A 24,743-nucleotide genomic window follows, 5' to 3' on the forward strand; every position below is an offset into this window, starting at 1 on the left:
TGTGTGCAGTACTGTGAGATGTTCCAATTAGTATCCCTGGCTCTGATGCTGTTAATTCGTGAATTGGTTGGCTGTGTTTTTGTACTGTTGGATTTTAATAACATCTGTAATTAGAGACACTGAGGACTGGCTAGTGGTGGCCTGAAGAGCGGTCTATACAGTCCTCTGATTTTCTAGTACCCAGGCACTGCAGTGATGATTTTTGCAAATGCTAATTCGATTTTACTTGTTTAGACTATCCTAAATTACAATTGCAGTATCTTTTAGTTTTCTTTCACTTGAATGACCGGAGTTTGTTTTTTCAGAAAAGATAAAGTGGTCTCCAAAGCCCCATTCTGGTCAAAGAGAGTCAAATAAAACTCTTGTCTTGTCACGTGTAATATCCTATTCCAAACATTAGAAGAATGGCAGCACTCTAACCACGTTTATTGTCCGATCATGTTTTCATTATGTACACACAATGTTTTGTCTTGGGTGTAAGCATTTGCTGTCGCCTACTGAAATTAAAACGTAAAACGTGGGGGCATATCAACAAGGGCTTTATCTCTGCTTTTTTGGCTTTAAAAGCCAAAAAAGCAGAGATAAAACTAGCACCCTATCAACAACAGGGTGCTAACACGCAAATTTGCATGTTAGCACCCTTTTACTCTATGCTTCCCCTTGCATCTCTAATGAGATGCAAAGGGGGCGTTCCAGAGTAAAATAATAGGAGAAATGTCGCTAAGCGACATTTCTCCTATTATCAAGAATGTCGCTAACACTGTTAGAGACAAAAAAAGTAGCGCTAACCGCGGTTAACGCTGCTTTTTTACGTCTGCTAATTTTCCGACTTAGCCATGATATCCTATGGAAGGAGGATATCATGGCTAAGTTTGCCTGTCCCTATCAACAAGGTAACGTGTGATTATCGCTGGGTTTCCAGCGATAATCTCACGTTAGCCTGTTAGCGTGTAGATTTTTATCGCTATTGAGATAAGCGTTGCTAATAGCACGCTATCTCAGCGATAAAAATTCACGCTAGCCGGCGATAATTATCCTCACGCTAAGAGCGCTGAGCGATAATTATCGCCGGTTGTTGTTGATATGCCCCCAGGTCTGATAACAACGATCCTAGGGGCATATCAACAAGGGCTTTATCTCTGCTTTTTTGGCTTTAAAAGCCAAAAAAGCAGATAAAACTAGCGCCCTTTCAACAACAGGGTGCTAACACGCAAATTTGCATGTTAGCACCCTTTTACTCTACGCTTCCCCTTGCATCTCTAATGAGATGCAAAGGGGGCGTTCCAGAGTAAAATAATAGGAGAAATGTCGCTAAGCGACATTTCTCCTATTATCAAGAATATCGCTAACCCTGATAGAGACAAAAAAAAGCAGCGCTAACCGCGGTTAACGCTGCTTTTTTACGTCTGGTATTTTTCTGACTTAGCCATGATATCCTATGGAAGGAGGATATCATGGCTAAGTTTGCCTGTCCCTATCAACAAGGTAACGTGTGAATATCGCTGGATTTCCAGCGATAATCTCACGTTAGCCACTTAGCGTGAGGATTTTTATCGCTATTGAGATAAGCGTTGCTAATAGCACGCTATCTCAGCGATAAAAATCAACGCTAGCCGGCGATAATTATCCCAGCGTTAAGTGCGCTTAGCGATAATTATCACCGGTTGTTGTTGATATGCCCCATAATTCTGCTAAAACCTTGGAACATTCTTTCACTCGTCCTGTTCGTATGTACTAGTCAATTTCTCCAGAGTTCAAATTTTATGTTCGAGCACCACTTTCTCTCATCTGGACATTTGTAATAAACCTTGCCAATGACGTAAATGATTCTCAGCTGTAATGATGTGTGTGTTTATTCTGTTGTCCTGCTCTTGCTAGTTCCTGCAGATTCAGCATTCACTGGACTCAACAGTAGGGTTTGATAGCTTCTCTAAAAAAAATACTATCCCTTTGAATTTTTTGAATAGTGCATCCCTTGTGCAAGTTTCCCTTTGCATGTAATGCGCACCTCCACCTGTGTTTCACCAACTTTTTCAACCCAGTTACTGTTTTTTCCATCCATTTGGTATACCTCAAGAATTTGCCTTTCTGGCACCATCCCTTTTTAGGGTCTTTGATTGTTCATGAAGGGGCGGGCTGTTCTTTTCTTCTATTTGGCCAACCAAAAATACACTTCAACTCCCTCTGTCATAATTTCATTTTAGATGGCTTCAAACAGTGCATTAAATGATGCACTAAGCTATCGACAACTGATCCCCACAAACCCTTGTTCATGGACTGTGTTCAGTGCTAAAATTCATTGGCTGTCACAGAAAAGCCTTCTATTTGAACAAAGCAATATTATTTAACCAAGATAGGAATTATGTACCGGTCCCAGTAGCTTTGTTGTTAGTGGTAGTCTCTACTGGTGAGAGGTTTGACATGCTGGAGCACTCTAATACCCAGTCAGATGTGTCTACCTCTAGCCACACCTTTGCAAATACCTTTGAGAAAGAAAGCGCTGAGTTGCAAGACTTGGGATCCTGTGGTCATGAATAATGATTTCACCATTAGTCTAGGTCCTGCACTGGAACCACATCAAACAGACTTGGACACTGTGGTAGATTGATCAAAATTCCCTAAGATGGGTAGTAACTCGCTAAGTAATGAGCATGCTGTACGAAGTTCTACGGAAAAAGACACACAATAGAGTTCTTTGTTTTAGGGCATATCCTTAACAAGTGCATTAATGTATGGTGGCTTAACTCATGTATTATGTAATTTTAAAAGTATTATTAATAGGCGTTTTTGTGCCATGGAAGGCAGCCCTGAACAGCATACCACATCATTAAACTCCACTACAAAACACCCCACAACACAAAATACCATTCCACATATTTACACTCCAGAACACACTTTCCCACTCCACATAGTTCTAGTACAGACAATACCACATAGTTACTGTCCACATAATTTCACAGCATACCATGCCACACAATTCCAATATAAAAATCCACTCCACCCCACACAATTCCATGCAACACAATTATACAACTAACTAATCCAATTCAACCCAAATAATACTACACACCATATACCTACACTCCATAACACATAAGTAAAAGAAATTGCCGTTTACAATGCCAATAGCTCCAACTCCAGCAAATGTGAGACCTTTTGCATTTCCAATGTTTGTTTCCAAAGGGAGGGCAATAAGCAAACTCCCTTTGGGGTTAAGGAAATCTATATGAAATCTATACTGGTGTGCCCCTTGTTTTGAGGGGGGCGGGGGGATGCTCACAATCGTTCAAAAATAAAAAATAAAGATTTGGCAAGATTGCACTACCTTAGGGCCTAATTTAGATTTTGGTAGACAAGCAGATGTGCCGAATATCCTGTATGCCAAAATACAAATGCCATAGGATATCAGACCCTTGTAATAGGGAGGGCAGGATTTCCACTATATTTGTGAAAGTGTAGCATGTCCCTCAAACTTTAAATTAGACTTAGATTCTCAGTTGAAAATATTAATTAACTGCATCTATCTGAGTTATCAGTTTCTCAAAAGAACTATTTAGATTTATTCCATGGATTGCAGCTTATTTATAATTATACACTTAAATTTGACAAGCTTAATGACATTCATATTTGCTAAACTGCAAACACAATATTCAGTTGCCTCAGAAATAGTGCGAAGACCAACCTGGTTAAGCATTAATTGAATTAACTGTTTTCATTGGGGATGCAGCCTTGAGCGGAAGCTAATGACATGTTCAATAGTTTCTTGACTTCTTTACAAAGGCATCATGTCCTCTCTATCATTTGCCAGACCTTCCTGCTGCCCTCAAACAACAACATTGGAAATTAAAAAGCCTAAATTTGAGGAACTCAGAATTTACCATAGTAGTTTAATTTGTCTAAAGATATGGTTGAATATTTAGCAAAGAGCTATGTATATCACATTTAGTGAGACATTTCTTTTCATTGTCAGTTATTTCGTGTCCCAAGAATTTGTTTCAATAAAATTCCAGAACAGAAATGTAATAATTTTACCCAAATACCATCCAGATTCCCAAACCTCACTTCCAAGTGAGCTAAAACAGTACTAAACCTTATAAATATTGTAATCCCTTATCATACCTGAGGATAGCGGGTGATACCAAGGATTCTGGCTGTAGAAACGCAAGCTGCAGATGATGCGTCACCAATGATGGCAGACATTTTGGGTTTGGTGGCGCACCTGTAATTTGGGATAGTTTTCTGATGACCCGATAGCAAACCAAATATCCCCTCAATAGCCCCTGGTTCAGAAAAACAAGAGTCATATATCTTGAATCCAAGTTTCACCCGGGGTAGAATAGTAGAGTTGTTGTTAATTTCCTTAGTTGCAAAAACCATGGCAAGAAGGCTTTGGTATTGTTCCATATAAACACTGTTAAAAGGAAAATATAACAATTAAAGCTTTTTTGAAAGACCGCCATATTGTGTATTCAAATCCTAATGGGTTGAGTAGGCTACACACTACAAAATTAGGAGAAGACAGGTAATGAAGGTGGGGTGCTTCGCTGATGAATCTACACAGTCACACTCAGAGTCATTGTCAGCCGCCATTCTGCTGAAGAATTGGTGTGAAATGATACTGGGAACATAAAAACAGACATTGGGGGTCAGATTTACCAAACAATTGTGTTGCCCTTGAGTTACGCAAGGTGATGCAAGGGCAATGTAATGCTTAAGTCAGATTTACCCAGCCATGCAAAGCCACCTTGCGTTGCCCTGCATGGCTTGGTAAATCTAGAGTAATGCAAAGGAGCACAAGTCCCTGCCTTCTGTTACACTGCACCAGGAAGGTGTTACATGGGTTGAGAGTTGGTGTTCTCAATCACCCACCCACGCTTTTTGGCACATTCCCAGATTTGCTAAGAGTAGTAAACCTGGGTATGCATCAGTATTGTACTCATTCCTGATAGAGGTGCAACAAGGATAAATATCTTTATTTCTCATTTTTGTTTCATCCCTCCAAATGTGATGCAGTCCCTGAACAAAAACAATCTTGCCTGCCACGCAGTCACCCTTGCACCATGGTACACGGGTACCTGCATTGGCGCATAGCATTAGATAGTGTTTAGTTGGGGCAGTGTATGTAGACATCAGTCTTCCTGCTATGCATCTCCTCCCCTAATTCTAGGCTAGCCTGGCAATATTTCTCGTAAAATCTCTAAGTGCAGTATGGTTGCTAACTCTTACATTTGAGAAGAAAGAGCACAGCTTTGGCAGGGAAGGAGAGGGAATGTTTAGAAACGTGTGGGGCATGGGGGCAGGAATCCAGACTTTATGTTTTTATACTCATATGGGGAGAGAGAGTCAGCTAGGGAGTGGTGTGGGATTTTGGCAAGATGCCAGGTGCATGGCTGGTAAGGGAGGGTAGAGGGATGCCAGACATTTATTTCTGTACCTTTATGATGGGAGATTACTGCAAACGATGATGGAAAGGCTGGCAGTATTCCAGACCCCCCTCCTTAACCCCCTCCCACACACTAGATTTACCATGTAATGGAGGCAAATATCTGGCAATTAAGAACAAAGTCAATTACTCATATGCTTGCAATTCATTTGATTCATGCTTCATAAAAGGCATTTAAAAATAGATAGGAAGCGTCATACCAGCAAGCACCAGGGACTATAAAGCTAAATTACTAAAAGTGAAGAATTAAAGTAATCTAGGATGATATCAACATAATTTAGCTATAGCTAAATAATTTAAAATCTAGGTCGAAAATTGAAATTGGGTGGCTAAGTACTTTTGTAAAATGCAAAAGGTCAGCAGTGTTGATTAACCAAAATAACTTAGGAACACCATGGTTAGTTAGAGCAATACTAATTAGTACAAAAGTGGGATAGAACTTTTTTTCCTCGTTAAAACTTAGGTAGATCTCTAGCCTTTGCCAAAATTTGATGTTTCTTAACAAGTATATTTGCAACATAATTCTAAGAATGTTCATGGCAGCAAGGTCAGACTGGGACAGAAAATAGGTCTTTGCACTAACATAAAATTTGACCATTAGCGAATCAGAGAGCTAAAACTGTGGCCCACATTTGTAAACCGGGGGCAGTTTTAAACTTTCATAGACACGCTGTTGGGGCATGCTGCAGGCAATGTTTGTGGTAATATCAGGGAAATCAATAATAAAACCAGGCCCACCTGACCATAAAATAGACCCACAGACAGTTAAAAACAATGTCCCTCTCACTGACCTCTCAGATCAGCCCTTCTGGCACTGCCAGGTGGCTCTATAAGCCCATCCGACATTGCATGGCATAATCAATCCTCTAGTTTGTAATTGGAGTTGTGACCTTGAGATGAAAAAGGGTGAAGGATAAAGCAAGATTTACCGGTACAGAAGAACAATAATCTATAATTTTGGTGGTCCTGCCAAAAACCTTTAGTGAGAAAGATAGCACTCCTTTCATTTTATGCTTTTGCTTGTCTAATAGCTCAAAGGATAACATGTCTGTAAATAATATGCCTCATAGCAGATGACCTGTCACTTTGGTTCCTAGTGCTAACAGTTGTAGATGCTGACACTCTGCTGTGAGGTTAACATTTTAATTTCCTAAGAGGCAGATTGCCCTGTCAGATCAGCTCAAAAGACTCTCTGAGTGTTAACTGTCCCCTTCAAATCTTTTGTCATATGATCATTCGAAGTTTCTTGGTCAATTGTGTGACCACAAAGATCAGTTTATCCTTGATTTCCTCGCATATTTAGTAAGGGAGAACACTGTACATGGGAACCAACTTTAATACAACTCAGGAGCTTCCACCTCATTTGGCTCCCAATGTTTATGTGCATGGCTTTACAGACTACAGACACAGCTCTGGCCAATTAAATGGTTTCTGTATCATCAGTCCTGGAATGATTAGGTCATCAAACACAACTTCAGGTAATTCCAGGCCTGGAGTCACCGGACCGGATTTTTCTGAGGCGCTGCAGGGCCTGAGGGGGCTGCAACAGCTCCTGCACCCCGCAACCCCTGCCCTTATACTTCAGGATGAGGAGAATGAAAAGCTCCCCCCACCTGAAGTTAAAGAAACTGTGTCCTTATATCACTCCCATCCCCTCTAAACTCCCCATGGCCAAAAACAAAAAAGTCCTCGCAACATTTCCCCCTGCTTCAAGCAGGTGTTAAATGTGTCTGAGTGTGAGGCTATTATTTCTCATGAAAGGGGACAAAGCATGCAAAATTTGACCCAATATTACTGGGTCTGCATTTTATTCTCCATTTCGGGGGCACAACGTGTAATCCTCATTATCTGAGGGGAGTTTTTGGTTCAGTACTGTAAATTTTAGCCATAGTATCTCCCAGCTGAGATAACACAGAACTAGGAATGAGGCCTTACATGTTTCAAACCCACATCCTATTAATCAAAGGACTTTAAATTGTGAATTATCTCTGAAAATAAGTTTTCCCTTAATGATTACTGCACCAGTTATCTATTCTTTCCGATGAAAGACTTGAGCTCTTAGAAACTAGTTGGTGACTTAAACTCATCAACTGCCTAGATATTAGAATATGGCAGACAATCTTGTTAACCCTTGCATCTAGGGCTACTGAAATCTCTCATTTTAATTAGTCTGCCAATAATTTGTCATAGCGTACAGTAAAAAAACTCATGGGCCTGAATTAAGGAAGCAACTGTATGTTGCATTTTGAAAAGAGCGTGAGGAAGGTGGATGGGGAATCAGTATGTCATGACATCCTTCTGTGTTGTACTTGAATATTGAAGCCTAAAAAGGGTCTGGTAAGAAAAATTGTCTCTGTAATATCATATACAAAATATTGCCCATTTGAGTAAAAACTAGGAAATCTATATCCAGAGAGCTACATTTTTGTAAACGGGTATATAGGGCAACATATGTATCTCACACGATGTTTGCTGTTGTCAATATTCTTACATACAATCATCTCTGTTTGGTGGCAGCTTTCTCCATTTCTGATTTACTATTGGTCCCCACTGCTTACTCATTGAAGTCTAAAAGCTTCCAGGTCTCTGTGGGTTCTTGTCCCTTTATTTCTTGTTTTGGGCCGTTGGATCCATACCCAATAACTGCTTTCCCTGTTTTTTCCCTCATGTCTGGGCCACTTCAGTTTAGCTTCACTGCCTTCGATGGTCAGGAGATGAGCAGCTATAGTTGTGCAACCATGACATTTCTCATCTATGCACAAGAGAGCACCCACTGTGTCCCACAATCACCCCTTATGCATAAATGTGAGGAGCCACAGAGTGCTGTATGCTAGAGGAGATGACATATCTCAGGGGCTCTTTTCCAAGATTATTTTAATTGGTTTTGGTGGGGCAATATCACAGCATTCCAAAAGAATCCAGCAAATGGAGACACTTGGAGAAGGGAGGGATCTAAGATACAGGTATAAAGGGCGGATTCAATTATACAAGGCATTTAAACTGTAATGTGTTGGCCGACAGATTTTTTATTATATCTACTACTTGATTATGCTGGAATGCTTTTACATACCAGCTCCATTGATTGTGGTCTGTAATAAAGCCCTGGCAATCATTGCAATATTTAGGGTATAATTTAAAGTTTGGCAGAGGGCATACCACCGTCCACTGCATTTGAAGTGCATTATAAACAATGGTAGTTGTAATGTGATGGACCGGATATCTACCCACATTTTGACAGAGTCCACCAAACTCCAAATAAAGCCCATAGTATTTAATTGATAAGAAGATAGGGCTTTCTTCCATATCAGCTATGTGAAGTGGGAACGTAAAGTGCAGAAAATGATAGGTAAACAGCCTGCACAACCCTGGATAAGCCGGTTGTTAGGCATATTTACATGCCATCAGGCTACAAGAATGAGGCTATTGGTCTTCTGGAGCTGGGACCTGAGTGATTGACAATGTCCAAGATATATGCCTGATATGTTCCTACAGGGTAGTAGATAATTAATAAGAGTGGTGCATATTCTTGGGGGATGGACCGGGCCTGTATAGTTTTTCTATGCCTATCTCCACATCTATGCGCGTTGAGTATATACATATCCTAAAGGTACATAGATATGGAGTTGAGAATAATATATCTATACCTTCCTCTGTGCACCTACATGCTCAATATTTTGGTTTTTGATATTTTGGTTAGAATACTCTGGCCCCTTGATAGTCCTTCCATGATATTGCAGATTTCAACGGACACTTAGAAAGGCCTGAGCCAATTGGAAAACTGATTTTCCACTGCACCTGTGTCACAACCCATCCTCAACTACTGGGAGACACACAAGACCTACTGATGGAGAGGAGTCAGAACGTTGACCTGCTAATTCCTTTTTAGGAAATAAGTCTGGGGAAACACTTTGAGTCACCACTTTAAAGCTACCATCCCGGGTTTGTGACTTTTGGTCATTAAGGCCCTTATTACTGAAGCAGTCGGCCAGAGCTCCACCCGCTATTGTTGTGGTCAGGAGACCAGCTGACAAGCAGTTACCGGTCCGTCCCCCGCATTTTGATATGACCGCCGTGCTGGTGTCGGAAAGTGCTCCATATCATGGTGGCTTGTGCTGCAGCAAATGAAAACAAGCTGCAGTGATACAGAGCACCTCCTGCACGTCCATGGACCGTGTGCCATTCACCATGTCATGCATGCCACATAGTGCATGGAGGTGAGTAGGGGCACTACATGTGCACCGAGGGCCACTTTACAGTGTCTCACAACAGATTGGGGCCCTGTTTGGTGGCCTCCATATCCCTTTCTGACAGCCTGTTCATGGCGGTCTTCCTGTCAGGAAAAGGCTGTCAGAAAGGGTACTCGTAATCTCGACCACTGCCCCATCTGGATCCGTGATCCTGAGAAAGGCAGCGGTGTTCCTTCTGACCGCTGTTGGTCTGACCACCGGAATTGTAATCTGCCGGTCAGACCGAAGGGCTGTTTGCAGTCAGACCCCAACCAACAGCCTGTCGGTGGTGGCCTGACCATCATCGTAATCAGGCCCTAAGTGTCATGCCCAGTTTCACTGCCCTTGGGAAGGACCTGCTCCAGGCATTGGCACATGGTGATGGTTTATCATTTCTGGCTAGAACCTTTCACCATTACCTTTTGTTAGATGAGCCTGTAAGGGAACCAGGAGTGACTGCTTTATCTGTGGGTATGTCCCTATGTCAAATCACTAATTCTATTAGCTAAGAGTGATATACTTACTTCTCTGGAGACACCCTACAGAGGAAAGGTGTGACCCTGCCAAAATAATGAGAAAAGTTGGGGACATTACTTCACTTGTGCAAATGTGAGCCAGAAGAATACGAGTATGAGGCATCCATTTAGTGTGTGTCTACTCATTAAAGGATTGTTATATGCCCAGATATCGGTCCCATGATCGCTATGCTACTGGATTCACGCTAGCCTGGCTGGTGAGGGGTGACACCCCGAAACCAGTCCAAGGATGTTTGTTTTAAGTCAAGGGAGGACCAGACATGGCATTTCGGGCAGGACTGTTACCATGGGGTGCAGGGTCCAGATTATTTTGCATATGTCTGGGTCTAAACTATGGTGGCATGGCGAGCAAAGGAACGATGGATTTGACCCAGATTTGTGACTGGGGTTGAATGCTTGACAATGCTCAATATTCCGTCCATCATCTTTTTATGTTGCTATATTCAATAGGCTCTACAGGATTGACATTGTTTTAGCAGTTCAATATGAGCTTGCCATGCTGTGAGTTTGTGACAGGAGCAGAGGACATGCAAGTAATCTAAAGGAGTGTATCTCCCAGTCAACTGCGTGAAAGCTATTCTTTTGGGAAACAAGCGCAGTGAGTTTATAGGATTCCCTCATCCCACTAACCAAGAGAAAGCACTTAAATTTTTTTAATGCCATTCAGTTTGTGAAAAATACGCATAACATGTGAGCCACTCCTTAATAGGCTACGGTGTATATTTAAGTTAGCTGTGAATTTACCCCCCTATATGTGCCGAGAGGTGGAAATCTACAGCGAACTGAAAAAACGAACAAATGATAATTGAAACTGTATTATAATTTTACTGGAAGAATGTTGCATGTCCCTCTCTAGGATTTATTAAAAAACTGTATTCCCTCAGTTTTATTATTTGTTAAGAAATTATTTCTCAAAAATGTTAAATCTAAAAATATCTTCATTCACAAAATCATGCTGATGAACAATTTATTATGATTAACTCTCATTTAACAATACTCTTTAAAAAGATTCCCAATGAAAGATGACCTTCCTCCTTTTGCTCAGCCCATTTCCCTTTCCATGTCATCAGGCCAGGCTCATCACAGAGGACAGTTGTCTGCTAGGGCTGTTCTGTTTGATCCCCACATCATGCATTGTTTTCCTTCGCCTCTTTTTTTTCTAATGAGCTTTGTCAATCTTGTTTAAAAAAAAAAAAGATTTATAACGTTATTGAACAATATTGATTGATCCCCTTAGATAATTTATGAAAATTATTGAAACTTTTACCTGTTTTTTTTATTTCATCCGGAGACTAATACTCCTATTCCTTACTTTATCTCATAATGTTTCCCCAACAAGTTTCACCGGGATTGTATTTTGAGAGTATGTTCTACATTTTGTCTTCATGATGGCTTTCTTAGTGCCAAGAATAAATAAGCATTGAAAATGCAATAGGTCTCGCCTTTGATTAAGTTAAAGCCATTTGCTTTGCTAATGGTATTCTATAGCAAAGCAAATGGCTTTAACTTAATGAAAGGCGAGACCTATTGCATTTTTAATGCTTGTTTTAACTCGCGGCATTTCCTTCTTCCTGCACATGCAGGGGCGGGAACAAAGAGTTTCTCTGATGAAGTCCAGGGGACGCTCAAACCCAAATATGTAATGACTGCTGCAGGGTGCAAGTAAAACCGCAGCTCACTGTTGTTAATGAGATGCAGAGCAGGCCTTGCTGTATGTGAGGCAGCGGGGAGGCACCTTGCTGTATGTGAGGCGGTGGGGAGGTGGACATGCACATATCACATACAACACCAGAGAGTTAGTGTCCCGAGCACTGTGACAAAAGGCACTAATCAGCTTGAGCCTTTCGCTGCCCCTATGTGTAGCCAGTTACACTAACCTGTTTCACTGTGGCATGCACTTCTGATCTGCCCTAACGCAGGAGGGGTGACTCGCCTCTTCACATTGCCATGTTTGGGTCACCCTCTGCAGAGGCGGTGCACAGAACATCCCATAGTGAAAGGGTTAAAGGGAAATAGCATTCCTTACTAAAAAGCACTCCCGGATTAACCGAGAACAGCAGATTTCATCCAGCTTTATTTGTACTGACCCTTTCCAGACCCCGGATGCGCACGACTACGTGTCTTACACATTTGTATATAGTTTGTGTATACCACAGACATGGCATGCACCATGAACTTACCACTACTCCACTATTTCGCTACAGCTTGTACTGTACAACACAAAAAATTAAAGCTATTGCATAGTTAATTAGATTTCTGTGTAAAGCCTGCGCATTAATTCTTCAAAGACACTTCCTGTCCAGCTTAAGCACTTATTTAATTTTTCATTCATTACACAGAAGGACGTCCATTCTCTATAATCTTAGAACACTAAAATATTGATTTATAATTTACATATCAATTAAAGTGTGTAGGAGGGCATTTGTAAATGGCTGCAGTTTATTGTGCTGTACACTGTGGTGTGTCTGATCACCTAGCCCCCACCTGAAAAAGGGGAAGAGGAGCTTGCAAAACAAAGTGCTCCAATTTCCCCCTGAACCAGTTGCATCTGGTTCCCCCATGCCCTGCTCTTTAGACAAAGGAAATGTTAATATAAATATTCGGGCTGTGACGCCATGAAAATGTTCAGTTCTGTACCTGTTCCTAAACCTGCAGGGGCGTGCTTCTGCTGGGGCCCAGGAGGACCGGCCAGGAGGGCTGCCTCCCTGGGCCCAGCATTACCTCCTGATTCCTATGGACCTTGTTCTGCTTGTAGCGCCCGGTGAGAGCTTTTATTGTAATCTATGGGCCCCTGAATGGAGGAGAGAGCGGGGACTTCGCAGCGCGGCGCTGCAGCCCCCTTTGAGAGGGAATCCCAGCAGAGGGATTCCCCCGTGATGCAGGAAATGGCAGGTGCCCACCCCGCATTTTTCTCTATTGCTCGCAGGTGCCCACCCCGCTTATTTTGAGCGTAATTGCGGGTGCCCACCCCACTGGTGTTTTATTTTTAATTCCTTGCGGGTTCCCACCCTGCCTCCTACTATATGAAGATCACCGCTGCGACCTGAGTGGAAATGGCCGCCGACCCGGAAGCCGGGCAATGTTCGCCTGCCTCTGGGCAGGGCCGGCAGCAGAGCCAGAAGAGCGGCACGTGTGATGAGGCGGGGCTCCCGTGAGCAGATGGAAGCCTAGGTGTGCAGAGAGGAAGTGGGAAGGAGTTTGCGGGCTCCTCCGGAACCCAGCAGGAAGCCGAGCTTTCCCCGCATTGGTCCAGGAGAGAGGCCTGACCGGAGCCTCGAGGGCTCCCAGTGTTGAAATCTCCACAGCAGGAAGGAGCCTGCCTTTGCCCCAGTGCCAGAAAAGCCCCGGGTCCTAGGAGGGGGCCCTGGTGAAGAGAGAGAGGCGGCCGGTCCCACAGAGAAGGGGAGAGTAGAGTCTCCACAGGAGCCGGTGAGTGAGGGCTCCAGGAGGGTTGCAGCCACTGCGGCACAGTATTGGTGCCACTTTCCTGAGCAGCCCCCGCCTGATAGGGGGCCGCTCCAACATCGGGGCACATTTGTTTAAACTGCCCCAGTGGGGCCCCGAGGGGACAGAGGAGCTCGGGCCCCTTCACCATGGTTATCTCAGCTGCCCCGCTTGCAGAGGGCAGCTGCACCGAGGGGGTAGTTTAATTTAGAGAGCCACAGTGAGGCCCCGAGGGCACAGTGATGCCACAGGGCCTATTTGCTTGTCCTCAGCTGCACCGCAACAGCACGGGCAGCTGCCACGTTTTGCCTATTTATCCACCCAAAGGGCGCCGGGAGTGTCCAGGCCTAATTTGATATTCACAGCTGCGCAGCACTTAGTGCCAGCTGCTACGTTTAGGCCACAGTTCTTTGGGGGCATTGCTGAGAGAGATAGGAGTGAGATGCACTCCTCTGCCTCAGCACGATGGTGCATTTTGTATTCCGCTGCCTTGGCAGCAGCCCTGACATTTTGGACGTAGGGCATTTGAGCCCCTTTGAGAAGGCCAGTTGGCCAGGGGGACTGTGGGGTTTGTAGGGCGCCAGGCCCTAATGTGATTTATGTGGTGCTAGGAAATGTGATTTGTGTACTATGATTTATGCACCCTGTTTTATGCCTCTAACTGTGGTGTATGTATGAGGTTATTTGCATACTGTGATTTATGCTAGTGAGATTATTTCCTACTGTCAGTTTTGCCCCTAATGTGAGTTATGCTTAGGAGGTTAGGGTCTAATGCGTTTAGATTTATGAGATGATTGCATAATGTGTTTATGCTGGTGAGGTTGGTGCAGAACGTAATTCACACCTAAATGTGATACTGTGCATAATATGGATTATGTTACAGGATGATGCTGAGTGCAGTGTTTGCCAGTGATTACTTGCTGTGTTCTACGTTTATGACATGTCCTACATTTACTAAGTTCACTCAGTGATGGTTCTAACAGTGGTCCAGGTGGCCCTGTCAGGTGTTTATAATCCATTATAGATATTACCTAGTGCCAGCTGGCACCATGTATATTATGCGATTACTATTCTAATGAGTTATGAGAATACAAAGGCTATTTTTGATATAACCTTGTGTGGAGTTCCTTTTGTGGTGTGCCTGGCATGTTGCTGCTGTGTGCGTGCGCAAACGCTTTACACATTGCCTCCGGGATAAGCCTGACTGCACGTGCCAAGCTACCAAGGGGGTGAGCAGGGGTTATCTTTGGCGTGTAACTCCCTTGCCCTGACTAGAATGGTGGTCTCTGCCTGGCTTTGGCGCAAGCCATTTCTAACATTGAGATATTCACGCATGGATATGGGAGCTTGGGCGGCCTGCTCTAAGGTTTGCCTTTCAGGAACCTTTCTTACCCAAGGTTTTACACCGTGTTTTTTAATTGTAGTGCTCAACGCCTGCAATCCCAGCTTGCACTGGTGTGTTACGCGAAAGCTTGAAGTTCCAAACTATTGTTCTGTTTATCAGCCCCAAAAAATAGAACTTTGGCAAAGAAAATCTGATTCAAACGACAAGAATATAATTTAGTCACTGTGAGATGCTGATCAAACTGTAATTCAAAGGCAGTATATGTGCTTCAACCACGGACGTGTGCAACAGACACGCACAAACACACTTTCCTCCCAGGCGGCCCAACCACCTCCTATCTGCGTCTCTGCTCCCTGCTCTAATGACGCAGACGAGGCAAGCAGTTTATCTGCAACTAGTGAACAGCAGCGGCTCGGCAGCCACAGGCAGGGAGAAGGAATGCAGCATACACAACGTAGGATTACCATATCAAGTAGCGAGGAATGTACCAAAGCGGCTGCTGAAGGGGTGGACCTGAATAGGCACACGCCGGTTTCCAAACCAACCAGCGATGACGCAGCAACCGCATCCTAAAACCAAACGAGCCAGCAGCTTCACCGAGCCCCATCTGCTGGGGGGCGCCAGGAGGGTGCAAATGAAAGCAGCTCTGATTAGACCGAGCCCATGAGGCGAGTGCATCGACCTTTCCGGGGCACACACCCCCTCCGCCATCTACATACTAATGACTTGATTTGTTAACTCTCGGAAGGTTGAAATAGCGCTGCCCTCCACCCACTTGTGGCCAGCGGGTGCCCACCAGCAGGTCAGAGGCAAGCTTTTTGCAAAAAAAGAGTGAAGCAAAAAAAAAAAGACTACATATTAGATTTTTCACCATCAGATGAAAGAACAATTGGGGTCGGGGGATAACACAGGTATGTGCCGACATCCCCATCCACAGGCAGCACTATTGAAAGGCAAAGGCAGGGAGGCATAAGGTAATCTATTCCCCTCACGAACCACCCTGGTGCAGAAACCGCCGGGGCTCCGTTATCGGTGGAGAGGGTTCCGTTCCTTACCGGCCTTGGCACCGAGTGTCGTGGGCAGCTTCACCCTTCTGGCCCCGGCGGTCCCATGCTCTCGATGCTTCATCTTGTGAAGGTGGCTCCCCTCCATACACACCACCTCCGTCTCTTCCCCATCATCATCAGCATCACCGGGGAGGGGAGTTAACGGGTCCTGTGCTTTGAGCAGGCGGGTCCACAGAGCCTCCATGCTGGAGCCTCACATGTGCCTGTAGGGGGTGGAGGCAGCAAAGGGCTTGAGGAGGGATGTTAGGAGCTGGCATCAAAGCACTGGGCTGGTCGTATTCACTAGTTCTGCAGGAGTAAAAAACAAGCATCGATCTCTTGTCTTTATGGGGCTATGTGTTTCTAATTAGAAACACATGGCCCCATAAAGATAAGAAAGTGCTTTGCGACAGCAGCAAATCAGGCGAGACAGTCCGGATGGGCCAGACCAAAAGACGAAAGGGAGGCAACACAAACAGCTAATTTCCAATGGCAGACCACCTTTTAGCATAAACGGTGACACCAGCCAATGGAAATGAGGGGCGGGGCATCAAGCCCTCTTCTGATAGTCCTTTTTGAGAATAAATCTCACAGAGTGAGCAGCGCATGCATGTGCTGCAACGCTAGGCGAGACCTAAAAAGGATTATAAGTAGGGCTCCCGGTTTTCCGTTTATACGGATTTGTACATATAAATACAGACGGGAAACTATGTTTCCTTTGTCTGTATTTATATTTAGAAACGGCAAAATACTAGTAAAGTTTGCCGCGCTGCCGTGCTTAGCCCAGAGTTGCCACAGCTCTGTTCCTTTTGTTGCTGCCCCAGCCCTTCTTTTGAATTGGGCATCTCCAGGGCTCTGCCGCTCCAGTGAGCTCTGCGCCAGGCCGTCACCATTTCACAAGATAAATGTATTTCTGTGAAGTCAGGGGGTAGATTAATGGCGACCCCTTGATTGCTGCTTTTGACACTGTCTGTCCTGCTGCAGCCTCGGGCTCTGGATCCGGTTCCCCCCACCATGTATGAACAGGCAGCACCAGGGGGTTTTGAATCGGCAATTAACCTTCATTGAGCCGAAGGATTAGGATAACTGCAGCTCAGGGAGTGTCCATTGTATTCTGCGAGCTGTGCTTTTAAATAGTTGTGTTTGCATGTTGAAAGCTCTGTGCGACTATGAACTTAAAAAGATACACTTTCCTGAAGTGAGGTGATGACAGCACCTCAGCTTTTGAGACCTTGCTGAAAGCCTGCACGCAGTCGGGTTAATAAAATATTAAAACGCGATAAAGAGACATGTTGGACATTGTACTCATTGTAAATATTAGCAGCCCCTCTGCAAAAACAAATGCAAAACAAACCAGCGTTATGGCTTTAACTTTACCATCTTTTGATAGATGAAAGACTAAGGTGACTGCTGACATTTGAGCTTACGATATGTCAGAAACCACCACTAAACTTGCTGAGCCATCTGATAGAATGGCATTACAGTAACAGTGCTGGGCTCTGAACAGAGAACTGGCATATCAGCAGGTTAGGCTTCAGTGTGCTGATTCAGGCACACTGCATTTGTGCTTTCCTTTGCCTCCATGCGCTATCAAGTTAAAGACCGTTGGTTTCTATTTTGTTTTAAACAGCTGGATTTTGCGCCCTTACTCGTGTGTGGTTGTTTGTAAGCCTATTTTAATGCATGGGTGTGTGAATTGCATATGATTCCTCATGTGGGTGGGGGGGGCTTGTGGTGGCCCTTTTGCATTGTGATCGGTGTGCTTTGCGTTCGTTGCCATTTAGTTTGTTGTTCCCTCAGCTCTTGTGTCCGTGTGCAAGCAGTTGCACATGTGTTTTTTTAACTGAAATAAATGTGGAAAAATACTAGCTGTAGCATCGTCTTTTGCTTGTGGAAAAAATGAATGCGGATAAATACAGAAAAAATGCCCAAAAAATAAATATGGATAAATACAGACGGAAATGGCAAAAATATAAATACCATAAAACCGGGAGCCCTAATTATAAGAAACTGCTTTAACAGTCTTCCACAGCGCTCTTCAGCCACTTTACACCATCTAAGCAGGTGACTGTGTATGTTGCTGTGTACATATCTCTTTAATTCATATGTGAAGACCATCTACTCATTCGTTTGTGTCAGCGGAGTTGTTAGAAAATATGCAATAGGCCGCATTTAGGGGCATATTAACAAGCCAGGCGATAAAATTATCCCCGCTTTAGCGGCAGAAAACTGTCGCTAAAACGGCGATAATGGGCTTGATAATATGCTCTCTGGAATTCCAATTGAAACCCATGTTAAATGTGAAGGACGTCTAACATGGGCTTCAATTGGAATTCCATAGAGCATATTATCAAGCCCATTATCGCCGCTTTAGCAGCAGTTTTCTGCCGCTAAAGCGGCGATAATTTTATCGCCTGTCTTGTTAATATGCCCCTTAGTTCGAGCGTTTGCTCCTCCATTTTGTATGTCACGTCTTCAGTGCACATCTGTTTCAGGCTGTTCCTTGCTCACTGGGTTGCTGTTCTTGGCTAATCCAAAGAAATGTCTTAATATTCCTTGTAAATTTTGTGACTCATGTGAGACAACCCAGCTGCACTTTATTTTAGAGAGTACTCTGCCCTTTTCAAGGCTGCAGTGTCTGATACTGGAAAGAACATGTTTGCCGCATATGCAGATTTCTGTAAGACTATCTAAGCTTGTGCTTACTGGAAAAAACTGGTTCTAACCGGTCTGTTATCCCCTACGTGTTTGTTCTCTACTATAAATGTAGCCCTCAGATACCTTACATCAGCTCACTCCTGTACACCATCCCTGGAGGCGGAAAGGATCTGTGCCCACTCGAATGTAGGATAAATATTTCTCTTATACTTTCCCTCCGACTACCTGGTTATTTGTCTACAAGTGGACAGAGTGGTTTTGAACCAGACGAGATGGTCCCGTTGTGTTACTAATAATTTCTCACCTCCACAAATGGCACCCGAGCAGGGGCCTCTTTGAGGAAGATTCATCAGACGAGTTCAGAGACAGACTGAGGCTGAGAAGCAACGACCCGAGACGGCTGGATTATAGGGCTCCAAACAAGGAGACAAGTTCATCACATCTGTAATCTGAAGTTTTGAACTGAGGCTCCTTGCCACTGGGTCATCCTGACAGAGGTCCCGAATCGGTAAGCTTGGAAAAGAAGACCGTTTGGTCCCAGAACAGGTGGTCGGACAAAGAGAAGAATCGAGAGACATTATGAGGTGAGATTTTTCTGAGTCGAAATTTGGTGTTATTTGTTTGATGAAGACCCCTAAGTATTGGTTTCTGGTAAAAGTCCTCGAAGTATAAGACGAGTTAGATCGACCTTTGAGAGGCACTAAAATATAGTTCAGAAATTGGGTGTGAGAAGCGTAATTACAAAATGCAGTGTTTTAGAAAACTGCAAAGATGTTTTTCTAGGTGCTGTTGTTGTTGCTCAAGGGTGAGATTGGATAAAAATCAGCCTGTTCCTTTAGAGGGAACACCAGCATGGGACATGATGAAGACCAAAGGTTATCATGCAGTATTGTTTAATTTTTTATGGCATAAATACACAAAGAAAAAGAGTAACTTACAATGGCCGTTAAATGGGACATTTGATTTAAATAAAATAACGTATCTCCAACAGTGCTTATTCGAGAGGAAAGCTCGTCAGGCAATGTTTGAGACGTTGGGAAAATGAGGCCCAGCGTTGACATCATAGGGAGCAGAAACAAATTAAAAAGCAGAAACACAAGTTGGTAATACAGAAAGCTCAAGTACATGACACAGATAGAATACTGAGTGATGTAGCGTTTAAAAGTTTGAGAATTGTAGGGGTGCGCCATATTCACTGTTAGTCGGCACCCGTATATAACCAAATGTGTACTCAGGGATTTCGTGTGCAATGTATTACAACTGTATAACCTATATCGATTTTAAGTAGAAGTGCTAGCTATGTACAAGCACATGGTAAACGTATTAGAGAAATGTATAGTGTTTAGCTACGGGGAATGCAATGTGGTGTTAGAAATGTGTATCCCAGACTTCGTGTCTGTAGGTTGTTTAGGTTGACCACACATGAAAGAAAGACGTAAATGTCAATACTGTGATTGAAACCTGCTTGTGTAACCGAAGTAGTGGCCAGAATTCGCATATATCGTTGAGGCGAAAGGCCTGGTATTTTCTTATGTTAGCCAAGGGCAATAGGCCAAAAAGGATTTATTCCAGTAGAGGTTTTAGGCTGTAGTAAATTGCAACTTAAAAGATGTGAAGAATGTCTGCTTTGCATGATCTCACCCCAGGTGCAAGGACAGTTGCTCGTTAGTAGAGAAGCTCTTTGTTCATAATTTGAATTATGTAGAGAAAGCCAGACATGGGAGTGTATTGGAATGTGCCAATCGTAACTCCTAGTGCGGATGGCGTCTGGGACTCAAGGCCAAGCGATGGACGATGGAACTGGACAGCGCTCTGTGGAAAAGTACTGAAAGACGACCCCGGAAGGAGAGGAGGCGCAAAGGGCGTGTTCGGAGACTTGGGGTACTGTATTAGGGACAGCGCCCCGAGGGTGGAGGCAGAGCAGAGCGGGGCAGCCCAAAGCAGAGGACGGCTAGGCGAAGGGTAGAGGGGGCAACTTAGACCAAGCTCTCTAAGTGAGGACTTCTTAGGAAGTTTCGCTCTGACACCTTTTATTCTGATGAGGGTCTCAAGGGATTGCTATGTAGGGATATCACCTAGTACAGAGTAGGGACAGAGATGGTATGGTTCAGTGTCCCTAGTATCGACATTTGCTTGGTAGTGTTCTACCTCATGCTTTTAGAGATTGTACTTTTAGTTATTTTTAGCCGGATGCGGATTCTTCGTAGAGTAGCATTTGTTTTAGTGCCTATGTACTTGTTGTGCCTTGTGTTGAGGACTTTGTATCTCCAAATCTTTATGTTGATAATAAAAACCAGAGAGCCAAGAGATTAAGTTTCGAGTCTTTGATTACGGAAAATTGCAGACTGTAATTGTGATAACGGTGATTTTCCCTCCATGCTATCAGGCAAGTAAAAAGTTCCATCTGACCAGAGTGGGTTCCAGTAGATAATTGCGAGATACTAAAATAGGCCGGAGCAGTTGGTAGCAAACGAGGATGGTTTCTTACTGATAGCGAGGGAAGATTAGATAAGGATAAGTGACCCTTGAGGCCCAAGAGACGATAAGTGATGCTGAATCATCAGATGGCGAGCAGCAGACGGTGGCAGATGAGCATCGACGGCGAGTAGCAGCGCGGCAGAAAGCAGCAGTTCCAGGAGTGAGTATGAACATAATGAGTGGTTGTAGATTGCGGTGTTGATTTGTTGTGTGATGTCTTGCGGAGTTGTTGTGTATGTCGTGTGATTGTGAGATCAGGCTGTGAGCGCGCGCAGCCCGGGAATTGTGGTGTAGAAGACACCTGAGATAGATTTTGTTGACCACCCAAAGGAGATCGTGAGGTACCATCGATCACCTGGACCGAGATAGGGGGAGCGAATGCGTGTGTGTATGGCAACTTAACGCTGGTCGTGGGTTGTGGTGAGCAGATCGGAGTGTTAGTAACCTATCAGAGGCGTTTTTGTCTGGCCGGACGGGGGCAGACGGGCGCCAATCGAGGTCAACAAGGTCGAGAGACTGTGGACGGACAGTCGGAGGCTGTGGACGGACAGCCAGAGAAATAACTTAATTGGTTATTTCAGTGTATGAATGGGACGTGAGTAAGCGTGAAACGAGTTTGGAGAAGGGAACTGCTGCGAACGAAGGAAGGTGACGTCAGAGGGTGTCGCGCTGTGATAGGCCGGTTGGTGTGAGTCGCGCTGTTATTGGAGGATTTGAGAACAAGAAGTAAATAGAGCGCGAGATCGAATTTGCTTATTATGAAGTGTCTTAGGGCTTTGCGAGAGTTGTGTAGAGGTGATAGGCATGTGGTTGTCCGCGGGGGAGAAGAAGCTCCTCCCGAGGATACACCGGCACATTACATGGCACAGAATGTGGGGTTACATACTATCGTTTGGATCGAGAATTGGCACAAGGTTACACAAGGTGAAGGGGAATTAGCTTTCCCGAGGTACGGCTCATTTAGATTAGCGGTGCTGTACCAACTGAAGACGGTGATGGGGTCCTTAAAACCCTTGCCAAGACCAGCACAGTTTGAAGCATTACATGCGTGGATCCGAGCAGCGCATGATAAGGAAAAGGGAAGAAGTCAGGAGAGGATGAGGAAGTCGATTAGGGCGTTTCAGGATGCCAAATGGGACGCAGCGGAGAAAAGATGGAGAGTGCAGACAATTGAGGAAGCGAAACTGTATCCCGCGATAATGGAGGAGACGGGGATAAGGAATGGGAAAGCACAGAAAGAGGATAGTGATTCTGATGATGATATATTGCAAAGATTGCTAGACGAGAGACCACCCCCTTATAATCCAGATGAAGCGGATGATAGGTGGAGCGAGAGAGAGGAAACTAGAAGGGTAACGATCCAGCCCGAGACCCGAGTGGAAGGGTTGGTCTCGTTTGAAACAGCGAGTTCACAGGGTCAGTCGGGGACCAGCCGAAGGATTGAAGGAGAGATGAGGTTACCGGATGCATTGAGGGTACCGGTCACCATTGGACCGATTGTGTCTATATACAGCCCGGAATCAGAGGCGAGAGAGAGGTCCGAACGAGAGGCAGAGAGAACTAGGCGAGAAAGTGGGGAAAGTGAGTTGGAAGGGGCAACGGCCCGACCTCCAAGCCCTGTGCAGTGGAGTACACCATTAGCAGCGGTGTCGGACACATCTAGGGGCGAAGAGGACGAGAGACCGGTGAGGCCGAGGACTCCGATGGAGTCCAGACCAGATTTAGGGTCATGGGTATCACCCAAGAAGCAAATGAGCTGGAATATGGGCCGAGCGGGGACAACCCCAGTTGCCTTTAAGAGCCACTCTGCTCCCATAGAACTACCGGAGGAAAGGGGAGAGCAGGAATCGGAATGCGAGTATGATGAGGGACGTGGAGCAAGTTGTCAGGTGTTGGAAGGAGCCTTGAAGGCAGGAATGATAGATGTAGTAAGACTTAAAGCAGAGGCGGATGAAATAATATATGGGAATCTACCTCTGGAGAGAGTATTGACCTATACTCCCGATGAATTGCTTTTTGTGGCAAGGGATGTGACTCGTAAAGCACGAGTGGCACATGAGAAACTGGCGGGTTTGGCTAGAGAATATGGGGTGGATCTATCCAAGACTAGAGCATTACAAGGGAACCATAGGATGCATTGTACTGAGCGGGAATTGGAAGAGAAAAGAGTGGTTGGTCTAAGGTCACATACTAAGGAACTGATTGTAGCTATGAGAATATGGCTGATGCTCGACAAATGGCAAGAGAAATGGGCTAGGAAAAAGAATTCTAGGGGAGCGAAAGGAGGGAGCTCTGAAGGAGATTTGCAGGAGGTAAAGATCCTTCCTTTGAGAGAGGTGGCGAATGGAGGATATGTGCATGTACCATGGAGCAGGGGGGATTTGGCATCATTTACGAATGATTTTCCCAGGCTCAGGGAGAAGCCTGCAGAGTGGTACAAGCAAGTTGAGCGTTTCGTTAAGATTTCGAAGGTGTTGTGGATAGATCTGAACACCTTATTCGATATCGTAGTTCCGGGAGATCTGTGGCACGCATGTAAAATCGCTGTTGATTGGCCGGACTATGAGCCCGATAGGAACATAGTTACAAATGGTCCGTCGCCCGTGGTAATGAGGCTGTACGATAAGGTAATTATGTGGTTGAAATCGAAGGTTTCACCCCAGGACATCGATTGGGTGAAGATAGACAGGACGGTGCAGGAGCCAAAGGAGACAGTACATGAATTTTATGAGAGACTTTTGAAGGCTTTTAAGCAGTATAGTGGTTTAGATGAGCTGGAAACGAAGGACATGGGACAGTTTGTGTCTAAGTTTGTGCTGGGTTTGAAACCCGAAGTCAGTCTCATGATACAGCAGCATTTGATCTGTTGGCAGAATAAGCCTGTAGATGAGATCTTGCGGTATGCTAGATACTGCACGGATGAGATTGAGTCCAAGCACAAGAAGATGAAGGATAACTTATTGCTCATTCAGATGCAAGCGGCTCAGGGACCGCCGAATGGGGGTCCAGTGGGGCGAAGACAGGGAAATTATCAGACAGGGAATCAGAATATGCAGGGTCAGGGAAGGCCGAGACCCGTAGACCCTAGGACAGGAATAGATGTAGCGATCTTGAAGAAGACGACTGCTTGTCACCAGTGTCACCAGGTGGGACACTGGAGGCGCGAGTGTCCCTTGAACCCCTATAATCAGCCGCAGATGGAGGGAGGAATGGGTCAGGTCCCTGGGGCGGAACAGGTACAGACGGTGACTGTACCGAGAACGATGCAAGGGGGGACAGGCGTCTCGCAGGTGCAGGTTCCCCAGCCACCCAGGATGCAGAACATACAGCAGGGAGCTCGGACTTATTTGCAGATGCCCATGTTCGAAGTGGAAGAGGAGAGGGATGCAGATTTGCTGGCGCAGTTAAGTTTGGGTCAGGACGATGATTGCCTGCTCAGGGCCATACTAGAGGTAGATCAGAAGGGACCCTTTGTGGAAGCCGAACTCGATGGACGCCCTACTACCTTTTTGGTAGATACGGGGGCTACCAGGTCAACCATAAGATCAGCAGTAGTTCCGGGGGTAG

The 24,743-nt window shown here is 44.8% G+C and overlaps 1 protein-coding gene across 1 annotated transcript in view; it reads right to left on the reverse strand.

Annotated features, from left to right (window-relative positions):
• Positions 1-16,245, reverse strand: part of LOC146811601 (extracellular calcium-sensing receptor-like) — a 161,184-nt gene extending 144,939 nt beyond the window's left edge. Inside the window, exons 1-2 of the mRNA XM_085615079.1 lie at positions 16,050-16,245; positions 4,120-4,280 (exon numbers count right to left, since the gene is read on the reverse strand). Coding sequence (XP_085471205.1) covers positions 4,120-4,280; positions 16,050-16,245 — 357 coding nt within the window. The remainder of the gene's footprint in view (positions 1-4,119; positions 4,281-16,049) is intronic.
• Positions 16,246-24,743: the final 8,498 nt, after the last annotated feature.

The sequence above is a fragment of the Triturus cristatus genome, chromosome 7 (assembly GCF_964204655.1).
Source record: "Triturus cristatus chromosome 7, aTriCri1.1, whole genome shotgun sequence".
Lineage (NCBI taxonomy): Eukaryota > Metazoa > Chordata > Amphibia > Caudata > Salamandridae > Triturus > Triturus cristatus.